Genomic DNA, 14,138 nt, shown 5'->3' with positions numbered 1-14,138 from the left:
TTTAAATTCAAAATGATCAAATGTAGTGATAATATGCAGAAAGACTATATTGAAAAAAACATAATAAAGCACTAACTTCAAAAATTGAAGAAAATGTCTAAGAATTGTTTTCTTCTTTCCAGTAAACATTCTCAATGTGATTCCCTGAAATGCTCTGATCTTTTCCTCCAAATTATCTGATTAATTTCAAATATCCAACTTGGTGACTTTTTTAAACCCCTATTACAGCATTTAATACACTGCCTTTTAATTTGTTTATTTGTCCCGAGCCCTGTATAAACTGTCAGCTCTGCAGGGCTTGGTACAGAGTCTCTCCTGCTCACCAATATATCCCTATCACAGAGTAGCATGGTGCCTGGCACATGGGAAACACTCATTTAAGTAAATGAACAAATACATCACCTGAGTTAAATATTTATATGTAATTTAGAATCTATTTCTTGCTTAAGATAATGTCATATAGGAGACAAATTAGTATTTTATACATATAGGAGGAAGGTGAATAGAAAAGTACCTTTCAATGAGTGTCCCATTTTGAATCATCCAAACATCACAGTATGTTCGAGACACCAGCATAACAGCAATAAGTATCAAGTAACCTGTCTAAAATAAACCAGGCACAGTAAATTAAATAAATGCATTTTTAAAGGTTAAAAGAAACATTACTTTGGTGAAGATTTTTGATTTCTAAATTCAAACCTTTATTCTAGCTTTAATACAGTAGCTGACATTTTACCTACAGGTAATTTTTAAATATAATTTTGAAAGAATTTAAAAATACAAATGAAAAAAGCCTTATAAATCATTTAATCTAACTGTCATCCAGAATTCAAAAGTGAATCCCAGGCAGGTCAAACGACTTCCCTTCATACAATTAGCCAATAACAGAAGGTAGCAGTAGAACTTAAATTACCTGAGGCACAGTGTATTATGATTGTCCTGTACTGTGAATATACAAGTGTAATAAAGAAAAAGGACAGTAACTGTTAATGTACAGTTAAATAACTAACAAATATTACAGGCTAAAAGTTTGCCTAATGGAATAAATTTGGTTCAATTTGTTAGAAAAATCTCTAATACTGCCCCTGCCCTCAATTTAGTTATTTACACATAAAATAAGAAATAAAATAAGATTTACATATAAAATAAGAAATAAAAAATAAGAAAACAGAGCATAGGAGACAAGTATATTTCCATCGCTTCATGTGATAAGTGGCAGGACAGGAAGGCCTGGGGTGGCAAAAGAGGGTTATGACATTAGGAACAAATCAAACAGACCAAGGAAAACACAGGAGAGAATGAGGATTATGAGTAAAGAAAGATGAAGGATTTAATGGGAAACAGAAAACAGATTAAAACCGTATGAATAATGGTATTGCGTATCCAGCAGAATTTATCAGTATTAAGCTACTGTAAGCCTCTAAGTAGAACAAAATGTAGAAAAGTGTCATTTAGGGGACATTACTTAAACAATGCTGTGGAAAACAGATCACCGAGGGGAAAAGATGACAGACTGAGTGAGGAGTCAACTCTCTCTGCGAGATGAGAGCCTACCCTCCAACCTCCAACACACACACCATTCAAAGCTGACCCCACTTAAATCTTCTAAACTGGAAGAGTAATGACAGTAACATAGAAGCTCAAGTCAGGGAAGAGGACATGTGGCAGCAGGGACATTTGTTGGATAATGTATTTAAAGTCAAAGATATGGAGTTGAGTGGCAACTGCAACTATTATTTATGTAAATTTTACAAAACAAATAGTTTTTTAAAAAGGTGAAGGTACTCAAAATACAGCACTTTACGTGAAGACGAGGCAGGGAGTCATAAACACAGAATAACGAAACCACAAGAAAAGACAATGTCAAAGAAAGTCTGTGTAACTGAGCAGTCAAAGCTGCTACCCCAACATCTGCCAGAAAGCAAAGATACCACCTTCCTACACTCTCCACCATCTGAAAGTTAGGTATGCAACTGGCAACAGAAGAATCTCTTCATTTCAATAAACACTATGGGCAGATGTCACTTTAACTGTAATGCTAACTTTCAATTCAGATCTTAAACACAATTTCGATCCTAAATTAATCACTGACATATAAAGGAAAACACTAGACAAAGATAGTTTCTTTTTTCCTTCATTTTATGCTCTTGGCTTAATTTTTCCCTGAAATAAGTACCAACCTGACTTGGCTCACTTTAGCAAAATCTGGCAAACTTTGATTACTGACACTCCTGAAGCACTTTTCTACAAAGAAGTCCTTAGAATCACTACTATTCCCACGGTTAATGGGTCTGTGAACATGTCATAAACTAAAGATCTGCACTGATTTAGGCAGTCCTTTACCTCATGATATAGATCTACTTCCATATATTCATATGGAGTATTATCATTTCTCTATTTCCTCAATCAGTTAGTCTCTCTATCCCTACTTCCAATCTCCTGTGATTTCTATGGGAGCTTACCTCACTTTGGTGAACTGGGGTTAAACTTGGATTTTTATATTTCTCAAAGATAGTGTGTAAAATGACTCTGCAGCATGGCTAGGCCTAGACAAAGCTGCGAGGTTGGCCAATTTAGGCCCTTCTTATCTTCCTTACTAATTCCCAGAGACCCATCCAATGTTTCACATTCATTTTACGCTCAGCAAACCCTTGCTAAAAGGTCAAATAAGTACTGAACTGCTAACTCATAAGAGGGGAATATACAAATCTTTCCAGAGAAGTTTGTATTTTAAATAATAATTCTTCAGTCAGGTGGTTGGAGAATGAGAAAACTTCACAAGAAGATACTGAGCATTAAGCTACTTTTTATCAATATCTGTTTTTGCTGGGGTAGAGGGCAGGACGTCATAGACATGAGGTCAGGAAAGCACAAGAGCACAGAGCCTGACTACAAAATAGCAAAGAATATTCTAAGCAGATGATACTGAAAGACAGGTCAAAGTCAGGTTGTGACTTACCCTACAAAACATTTAAAAATAAAGAAAGGAGCAGATTTAAAAAGTGTCAGGGTGATCTCATTTTTATTAAAATATGTACTATACACCGAAATAACAACAGAAGTTCTGAGAGGCTAATAGGTACCAAGAAGAAAAAAATCTACCTGCATTTTCCAATTTTTCTTCAAGGAACATGTATTATCTCTATCTTATTTGGGGGAAAAAATGCTACTAAATTATTTTTTACAGTTGCATAACGGTGGAATCCACAAGCCACCATGCCAAAGTGAAGTAGAAAGAGAGCAAGTCCAGTGTGACGAAGGAATGTGCATTCTCTTTGGGGATTACAGTGCACTGGGAACTTCCTATCTTTTTCTTGCTATTCACAGATTATAAGGCTAATGGTTTTTAAAATGTGAACAATGGAAAACACGTTTCAAGAAAATAAATTTGGCAGAGAAGATAAAAAGGGGAGCTTCTTTGAAGTGAAACTAACTAAAGAACACTACAATATCCAGGTTAAGAATATTCAGAATGAAAAATGATCCAATCCCAGTGACTGAAAAGATGAATTATGGGAAAGAGAGTGAAAGGTAATGATATTTCTAGTGGTACAGACGGTGACTAAAGATGGAGAACACAGCATTATCTTATTTTTTAATCATTAAAAATACTCCTCAAATAATGATAAAGGTAATACTGATTAAAAGGGCAAAGGAAAAGATAATAAAAATTTATTCCTAGAACCAGCTCACTTCCTGAAACTACTGGGAGAATTCATATATCATTTTGGGCATCTCAAAAACATATTTAATCAAATACAAAAGCATAACCCTCAAACATATTCCATCCATAAATCAATGTGACTTGTTAATGTCTCAATGATATAAAAATGTTTGTCTTTCTAAATGTAATCTTGTTTTTATTAACAGAATTTAGCTATAAGAAAACAATACGGGGGCACTTGGGTGGCTCAGTTGGTTAAGCATCTGACTCAACTTCAGCACAGCTCATGGTCTCACGGTCATGGGATTAAGCCCCGTACCAGGCTCCTCCAAGATTGTTTAGGATATTCATTCTTTCTCTTTCTCTTTCTCTTTCTCTTTCTCTGTCTCTTTCTCTGTCTCTGTCTCTGTCTCTCTCTCTCTCTCTCTCCCCCCCCCTCCCTGCCCCTCCCCAGCTCAAGTGCACACGCACCCTCTCTTTCTCCCTCAAATTAATTAAAAATACAACAACACCATTTAAGGTAGCTGCAGTGAAGTACTCTATCTAGCATGTCACACAAAATATAATGAATATTTCATAAACAAGAGAAAACTATTTAAAAACTGGCACCAAACAACAAGAGTACTTACATGACAGAAGATGATTAAAAAAAAATTAAAATTTAGTAGTAGTCTTCATTACCTACACAGAAAACATCTGACCTGTAGAATAACAAAAGCTATTGGTCTGATCTCATGTAACCTCAAAAGTTAAACAATATAATTTCATAAGACTTACCTCTTTACAAAATGTTCTAGGGACCATGATTTTCAGAATCCGTGTGAGTCTTAAAAGAAACACCTTGTCCACCACAGCTCGCTCTTTTTTCCCCTCTTTCTACATTAAAACAAAAAAAGTTAAGATATTTATAACAAATAAGATTAAAGAACCACATTTCATCGAAGTCAGTAATAACAATTATCAAAATGGATATTGCATTCAGAGAGTGCAAACTTGCACTACTCTTCAAACATGCTTTCAAGAAAATAAAATGTTATCAGAAACTGAATAAAGAAGTGAGAAGTTCTGGGCCACGGGAATATCCGGGAGAACACTGCAAGCAGAAGAAACAGCAAGTGTAAAATGCCAAGGTGAAAGCTCAATTTAGTTGCTTGAGGAACAACGAAATGGCAATCTGGCTGGAACTAGAAGCAAAGGATAGAAGCAGAAGATGAGATCAGAGACACAGCTAAGAAATGGTCAAGTACTTACTATTATCTACTTCCTGATTAACAGTAGAATGTTTTTAAAATCCTGAACAGGAATTTTCCTGGTATTAATTACCAGGAACTTTTAGTTTCCTATATTTATCATTTAGCATTTCCAACATGCAATCTACCAACTCACTCTCTCCTCCTCGTAAACTCTAAGACAAGGTACCTTTACTCCTACAGCTCACATTCTAACAGAAGAAATACAGATAAAAATAAACCAATAAATTGTTACAGGTACACTAGGCAGGACCAGAAGAAAAAGACAGATTCAGGTAGGATGAAAGCAAGAGCTCTTTGGGGAGGTGACATTTAAGCTGCGACATAAAGTGAAGCCATGTGATAACTTTGGGACAGGAGGGTAGTCAAGCACAGGGAACACCAAACACAAAAACCCAGCGTTGAGAATTAAAATTAGTGCGTACACCGAAGAGCAAGAGTGTAGAAATGCTAAAGCAAAGAGATTAAAAATGAGAAAAGCTGAAGAGGTTGACATGGCCTGCAAAAGACAGACCCCTGAGGCCACAGTAAGGACTTAGAGTTTATTGCCAGTGTAGTGGGAAACCACTGAAGAAACTTAAGAGCAGTGATTAATCTTACCATCCTCAGACATTTCTTCTTTTAAGTGTTCGCAAGGATAAAGAAAATGTAAGATGAACTGGGTATGGTAGAGGCTATTTACTTTATTACCCCTGGACTGTTTGGAAGAATATACAGGAGAAACTTCCTGCAGTACGCAACACACACCAGAAGGATCCCATCCCCTCCCTAGACCCTTCCCCACTTCCCATAATCAAAGTTACTTATTTGTTAACTAGTAGGCTCTTGATAAACAATACCCACGGTATAGTAAATTCTATAGCTAAACTTTAGTGTAAATATGTTTCATCTAAGCTGATGAACCTGAAATGAATAGTTTGTATACTGAATTAGAATAATAATAATCTTCCATCTGTATGTCAGACACTGTGCTAAGTGCCTTATATTTATATAATCTTAACAGGCACTGACTGCATTACAGAACTGTAAACCAAGAAAGGAAGTCTGAAGGGGCTGTATTTGTACAGTTACATCAGGAAGACTAAGATGGGTAACAATCAGCCTACCATGTTACTGCTAGAACAGAGCTTAGGTCTTTCAAACCTTATGAAGGTTGCAAAACTCGTTCTACTGAATTAGAGGCCCAGTCTACTTCATTCACACATGCATGCATTCATTCAATAAATACTCACTCAGTCCCAGGCACTGTTCTGAATGATGTGGATACACCAGTAAGTAAAATAGACCAAACGTGCTACAGTCTATTTGTGTTTTTAATATATTTTTTAATGTTTTTATTTATTTTTGAGAGAGAGAGAGTGGGAATGGGTTAGGGGCGGGAGACTGAGAAAGAATCTGAAGCAGGCTCTGCATGGACAGCAGCAAGCCCAACGTGGGACTCAAATTCATGAACTGTGAGATCATGACCTGAGCCAAAGTGGGATGCTTAACCAACTGAGCCACTCAGGCGCCCCCAGTCTATTTACTTTAGCTAGCTTATTCTTCTCAAGCTAAACCCTACAACTTCAACTGAAATCTCCCCTTTTACTTCCCCCAACTGACAAAATATAGGAAGAAAAAAATAAAGACAAGGCAATAGATATCAACTGCCTTTAAAAAAAAAAAAAGTTAAAACTTATACTGTCACTGTCTCCCTACCACACCTCACTGCACATGTAGTCAATACCTTGAATAAACAGAGTAGTAATAAATTAAATGGCCATCTTCTGACTTAAACAGAGGATTACCTATTTCTAGTTGCTTTCAAAAAACGATCTAGGGAAAACAATGAGGACAGTTTTAGAAAAGTTATAAGAAAGTCACATTGAAGCACTTTAAAATCTTAACAGCTACTTGGTATGTAATTCTTCCTCCTCTTTTATTACTGCTCCTATTGTCACCACTCCTAACCCATAAGCTTTCTGAAAGCCTGACTTGATTTGCATTTCATTTCAAGCCATGAAGGAACTGCATATATACTTCCTAAAGTCATCACCGCATGTTTTGCAAAGAAACCCCTGGACTAGAAGGCTGGCTCAGAAAGGCTGAAGACGTACCAAAATGCTCTACCAGTCTTGACACGTAATAAAACTCATACCTGAAACCAATCTAAAGGAGAGCATCTACAGAGACAGTACATTTCATAAACACTACTAGCCCATCCTATGAATTCACTTCAAATTCACAATTGACTTTCCCCACCTGGAACTTCCCACTATTTCTTTAAAAATACAAAAAAACACTTTGATGTTACAAATTTAAAACTTAAAATTATAGAAAAAGCAAACCATTAGATAAAGACCATTTAAATAATGAAAGAAAAATGCAACCAGAAAATAATGTACCTAACACTCAGGAGGCAACTAGGTCAAAGGGCAAAAAGAAGTTCCAACTGATGTGCCAATCAACTTAGAAAGGTGAGATGAACTAGAATGAACTAAAACAGATGTTTGAAACAGCAAATAAAATAAAGGTCATATGGCGCTGACAAGAGTGTAAGCATTCCAGTGTATTGTTGGGAAAGTGCAAATTGATACGACTATCATGTAATACCTATAATAGCAACTAACAAAATGTAAAATGTACACGGGCTGTAAAATGTAAAATAACTCAGCATATTTACTTTTAGGAACTTATCCTATTAGTGTTCCTGCACATATGCTTAAACACATAAATGAAAAACATCTGCACACCGTATATTATCATAAAATCAAAACCTAAATATGCATCAATAATGATATAGTATATAAATTATAGAAAATTTATGCAATGAAAATTCTACACACCTGTAAAAAAGGAAGGAGCTCCTATTTATACAACAAAATACTACAGAGCAGTTACATTAACTACATCTTCAGCTATCAACACAGACATTAACACTGAAACTAAAAAACATTAAGCTGAAAAAAAGTAGAATGATACATCCATGATTCAATTTATAGAATTTTTAATATGCAAAATAGTTCTACTTACACTAACCTTTATGAAGATACACATACATACAAACACCCCATCAGTATAAAACATGCATGGGAATGCTAAATTCCCCATTTGAATTTATGGTTCCCCATAAACACAGTACTGTGTTTTCCTTTATATATTTTGAGTTTTATGTCATGTATACTGCCATCAAAATTAAAGAAGTATTTTTAAATCAACTCAACTATGTGTTTATACTACTGTGTAACTCTGTTAAATCTTCTTCTTAAATCTCATGTCTTGTGAAAATTGTACCATCCCACCAAACATTATAAAAAAATTTCAATGGAAAAAACATTCCCTTTTTAACTGCTTTCCCTCCTAAGTAACACATTAACTACAGAAAAATTAAAAAGTCTGAAGAGCAAAAATAAGGAGCCTATACCTATCATTTAGAGACATCAACTACCAGGCAAATATCCCACCAGATTTCATTTCAGCATATATGTATGTATGTGTATATGTGCTCACTTCCTATAAATTTTACAAATGTGGTATAAGTGTGCATACTGTATTATATCCCTTTGTCAACTATTTAATCTAACATAAAGTTATCTTGCTCACACTATACAATGAGCAAATAAGTATATGCTAAAAAAAAGTTATACAAAAATAGAAATTAAAGAATCAGTGAATGAATTTAGCTGTACTGACAAGTTTTAATGATGTCCTAGAACTTGATATGATACGATGCAGATGGTAGATATAACTAAGATAATTAAGGTTTGATTACTCAGATATAATTTAGATATGAGATTATGAAGATAGAAATATGCCAGACATTGAGATAAACAAACCTTGTCCCATTCTTCACAGTCAGAGAAAAAGATCACAGAAACCAAAGAACAGCAATTTTGACATCAATTTCTGGAATATTCAGGAAAATAGACATTATATGGAAGATATGGGTACATTAAGAGACACTAATTACTAGAAGCGAGCATGAGTTTACTAGAAATAAGTCATGTCTAACTCTTCCCATTTTCTTCTTTGTTAAGAACATTTTACTAGTATATTAACTGACATGTATAATGTAAGCTCCACAAGGGTAAGGACTTATATTCATATCTGCTGTACACGCAGAGACAAGACCAATAACTAGGCATATATGAAGGGATCAATCAATATTTGTTGGGAGATCGACTTTATAAATGAATCAATAAACTTATCAAGAATTGATGTTCTTAGAAAATTACTGTGGCCCTTAATAAAGAAATATGAACCTGATTTTGCTATAGTTGGATATGGTCATAGACAAATAAACCATAACCGAAAACAAGCAAACAAAGATTAAGAGATGCTGGAGTAACCTCCTTGGTCCTAATTACATAGTCAATAATATCAGCAATTCTGAAGAACAATGAGAAGGCCAATTTAAATTACTGAAAATGGGGCACCTGGGTGGTCCAGGTCATGATCTCATGGGTCATGGCTTTGAGCCCCACATCAGGCTCTGTGCTGACAGCTCAGAGCCTGGGGTCTGCTTTGGATTCTGTGTCTCCCTGTCTCTCTGCCCCTCCCCCACTTGAGCTCTCTGTATCTCTCTCAAAAATAAACAAGCAAGAAAAAAAAATTTTAGGGCACCTGGGTGGCTCAGTCAGTGAAGTATCTGACTTCGGCTCAGGTCATGATCTCACAGTTTGTGAGTTTGAGTCCCACGTCAGGCTCTTTGCTGACAGCTCAGCGCCTAGAGCCTGCTTCAGATTCTGTGTCTCCCTCTCTCTCTGCCCCTCCCCCGCTCATGCTCTGTCTCTCTCTCTCTCTCTCTCTCTCTCTCTCAAAAATAAATAAATATTAAAATAAATAAATAACTAAAATTTTAATTATGGAGAATGCCTTCTACCGGACTTATTGGACATCAGAATTACATTCAAAATTACACTAACAGTACAGACATACTATAGACTAATAGCACATATCCAATAAGCTGCCATGTATAGAAATAAATATTTATTTAAAATAAATCAACTAAGTTACCATATGATCCAGCAATTCCACTCCTAGGTATTTACTCAAAAGAAATGAAAACACAGGTTCACACAAAAATTTGCACATGTATGTTCATAGCAGCATTATTCCTTATAACCTAAAAATGAAAACAACCTAAATTTCCCTCAACTGATAAATGGATAAATAAAATGTGGTAAATCTATGCAACAGAATATTATTTGGCAATAAAAAGGAATGATATACTGATACATGCAACAACACAAATGAACCTTGAAAATGTCATGCTAAATAAAAGAAGCAGTCATAACATACCACATATTATGATTCCTTTTACATAAAATTTCTGAAATACGCAAATCACAGAAATAGAAAATAGATTAGTGATTACTGGGGTCTAAAAGAAGAGGTTAATGAGGAGTGATTGTTAATGGGTATGGAATTTCTTTTTGGGGAGATGACAATTTCCTAAAATTAGTCCCCACCACTCTGCGAATATACTGAACTGTATCCTTGAATGGATAAATCTTGTAGTCTATAAATTACATCTCAATAAAGCTGTTATTAAAGAAGAAATTCAACTGATGAATACAGATGTAGGGAATCTGCCAACAGAGTTGTTCAACAGAAAGTAACTGAAGGAAGGACGCCTGGGTGGCTCAATCAGTTAAGTGTCCAACTTGGGCTCAGGTCATGATCTTGCAGTTCATGAGTTTGAGCCCTGCATTGGGCTCTGTGCTGACAGCTCAAAGCCTGAAACCTGTTTCAGACTGTTTCCTTCTCTCTCTCTGCTCCTCCCCCGCTCGCACTCTGTCTCTCTCTCAAAAATAAACAAACATTAAAATAATTTTTTTTAAAGGATAAATGAAGGTTACAATCTACCAAAAACTCAATTCAATGTAAACAGCAGTTAGGAGCAAAGACATAAATGTAATTCTAGGCTGAATTTCAGCAATATGGCTTTCATATTAAGAGAGGTAATAGTGCTGATATATTCCATGATAGTCAAGTGTTCTAGACTAAGAATAATGTCTAGAGAAACTAATCAGTGTAGGTCCAGAAGAATGTATATGGAATTGAAAAAGATTGGAAACCATGACAGATAGGTAGAAGACAGATAAACTATCTTCAAACAATATGAAAGTCTATTAGAGAAAACAGAGCAGGCTCGTCCTGTATGGCTACAGAAGACAAAATAGAATCAATCACTAAGAGGGTAGAGGGGAAGATTAATCTCATTATGGGCTGGAACTAATACAGCAATGGCTGCCTCCTAGGTGTTACTACTCCTCATCATATGAACAGATTCAAGTAAATACTGGAAGTCACCTATCAAGGAATCCTACTTCAAAAAGAATTCCTATAATAAACAGTGGATTGAATAATAAGTTCCCTTCTAATTCTAATATATTATTTTATCCTAATTCATGTAACAAAATAAATGAAATACATGAAATCCCAAAGAGTAGGTTATTTAAAATTTTACCTCATTGTTCTGTAATGGTGGTTTTCCATTTTTCTTACTGCAGAGGAAAAAAGAAAAGAGAATGAGCTTTATTTGCAAACTGTTCCCATCATAAAAATTATTTTAAGACATCAGAAGAATATACCAAATTCTCCAAGTGAGTTCCTTCTCTTTCATATCATACAAAGATAGAACATATTAAATATAATACTCCAGCTGCCCCTTACTAAGTATTATTTAGAGAAAATGCTCAATATGTTAACTACTACTATATCAAGCATTGGATTATTAATTTTTAATACACACACACTCATTTTCCCATGGAGAGGCAGAGTCTATTTCTCCATCTTTGAATCAAGGTTTGGCCATGCAAACTGCTTCCACCAATGGGATATTAGCAAATTAACACAAGCGAGGGCTTGCAAACTATTTGTGCACTGGGTTCTCTTGCTGCTAGGAATCTTCTCCCAGCCATGTGAGCAATCCCAGGTTAGTGGCCTAAAGGAAGAAGGACCATGTGCCATTCCATATTACAAATAGAAAACTGACTTGGTACATAAGTGGCATGGTTCATGCTACTCAAAAGCAATTAATCTGGTAATTACATCTAGGTCTGACCACTAATTTAGGTTACCTCCCTAAACAACATAATAATCAGGCTTAGGTTCTTTTTGTAACACACTATCATAGAACCCTATAATTCTGTACAACACTGATCACATTTTAAATCTCATTTGATGGATAATTCCTCCCTATAAATCAGTTCCATGAGATCAGGAGCTACTGCAGGTTGGTCGCTCCAAAGTAGACATGAGGTGCTGTTTGGGGTACAAAATGTTTACTGGGGATCAATACCTATGAAAGGAAAACAAGGAAAGCAAGTCTGGACAAAACTCAAACTGTGATGCAGGCCCAATAAAATTTCAACCAACCAGGCAGGAAACCCTGTAGCAAGTACTGTCCATAAGAGTGCTCTGTGAAAGGTTGAAAAGACCAGGTCTTTTTACCTTTTCCTTGTTCAGTCTACAAATGCATGCTGGTCCAGAAAGGTCAATCACTTGGGGAAGGTGACTCTGTAACAAAGGCAGACTCTAAGATGCAGGCAGAAGGGGTCACTTGGTTATCCAACTCCTTATAGCTGGACCGTAAGCCCTTATTTGAGGGGAATGTGGGTAGCATACCTCCGTGTCTACAGGGGGCATATATTGTTCAATCCTCTATGTTCAACACTTAGTGGGGCTCCAACAATCTAAAATGAACACTTTCAGTTATAAGATACCAGATCACTGAACAAGGCTAGCAAGCCAAACTTAACCACAGTTTAGTAAATGCTCTTATTCTAAGAGTGCTTGGGTTTATTATTTTTTCTATTTTCAATTGTATTACAGGATTGCTTTTCTGTTTTAAATTTTTTATGAGATTGTAAAACTGTTTTAGAAAATGCCTTTATATGTATGTTCAGGCAGGTGCAATTAATTATGAGCTCTCTTTTACAGGCTTTCTAAATTCCACTTTTTAAAACAATTCTTTAAGGGGTGTCTGGGTGGCTCAGTCGGTTGAGCATCCCACTCTTGATTTCGACTCACGTCACGATCTCAGTTTTGTGAGTTCTAGCCTGGCATCAGGCACTGACAGCATGGAGCCTGCTTGAGATTCTCCCCCTTTCTCTGCCCCTCCCCCACTCGCACTCTCTGTCTCCAAATAAATAAATAAACTTTTAAAAAAAGAATTAATGTTTTCCATGAAAGTTCTCAACATTGAAGACACTAGCTACATAAATATATGTAGATCATTCAGGATAAATTAGAATTTTATGATAAATTTTATGATAAATTAGAATTTATTAGAATTAGTATGCCAGAATCCTAATTATTGACTTACATGTTTTCACTTGAAATGTCACACTACAGCCTGGAGAGAAGTTAATTTACTTCCAAAACATGATCTACTTACCAGTAGGCAGATTCAATTCTAACAAATACTCAGTATTTACCTTTTCTTGATTTTTATCTTATGAAACTAAAAAAGGCTCTACGACAGTCATGTCTTCTACTCTTGTGTATTCTTTGGCTACCAAAAAGATCAACTAACCAGCTAAATGCATTAAAATAAAGGTCAGCGTGTTCAAAATATATTGCTGATTTTTACACTAATGGCAAGGTATCTGTAATAACTACAACAGTCATTAGTCAATAGTTGTCTTGTTACATTTCAGAGTACAACAAAATTCATTTAAAGATAATGTTACATAAATTTTTTATAAAAATAGCTATATTTTCCCAAACAAAAAAGTTAGTTAGGAAAGTGGCACTGTCTTATATTTCGGAAAATCTTATTCATGTCTGACTTAGTAGAAGAAAACTGGGTTCTCATATCAGAGTCATTCTTTCTATTGTGATACAGATAGTTGTCAAATGGGAGTACTTCATAATTTTCATAACTATAATGTTACAGTGCAGTATGAAATCAATGAACCTCTTTGTACCCTACACAATAAAATCCATTGGTCTATAGTACATTACTTTTAGTGGATATTTTATTCATGCAAAATTTTGTAATATGCATTTGAATTTTGGAAAATACTGATTCACTGAGTTGTGTAGCAGACCTTCCAAATGTAATATATTTTATTATGCAATATTTTAAAAATTATATTTGTTAATACTGCCACCAATCTCATCAGAAAAGTTGTGTTTTTTGTTTTTTTTTTTTAATTTTAGAGACAGAGGGTAAGTGCAAGTGGCAGAGGGGCAGAGGCAGAGAGAGAGAGAGAGAGAGAGAGAGAGAGAGAGAG

At 35.3% G+C, this 14,138-nt stretch overlaps 1 protein-coding gene across 2 annotated transcripts in view; it reads right to left on the bottom strand.

Moving 5' to 3' along the window:
* Positions 1 to 14,138, bottom strand: part of ABCD3 (ATP binding cassette subfamily D member 3) — a 74,043-nt gene that overhangs the window by 38,332 nt on the left and 21,573 nt on the right. The window contains exons 2-4 of one of the 2 annotated variants that reach the window (XM_040471029.1): positions 11,366 to 11,402; positions 4,442 to 4,540; positions 515 to 603 (exon numbers count right to left, since the gene is read on the bottom strand). In XM_040471029.1, the coding sequence (XP_040326963.1) occupies positions 515 to 603; positions 4,442 to 4,540; positions 11,366 to 11,402 (225 nt within the window). Of the gene's footprint in view, positions 1 to 514; positions 604 to 4,441; positions 4,541 to 11,365; positions 11,403 to 14,138 lie in introns of those variants that run through there. The other variant, XM_040471031.1, reaches the window with a different exon arrangement.

This window comes from Herpailurus yagouaroundi, unplaced genomic scaffold, assembly GCF_014898765.1.
Source record: "Herpailurus yagouaroundi ecotype Mexico unplaced genomic scaffold, PumYag 77, whole genome shotgun sequence".
Taxonomy (NCBI): domain Eukaryota; kingdom Metazoa; phylum Chordata; class Mammalia; order Carnivora; family Felidae; genus Herpailurus; species Herpailurus yagouaroundi.
The sequence above is the reverse complement of the archived record's forward strand: the minus strand, read 5'-3'. Positions and strand labels throughout refer to the sequence as shown.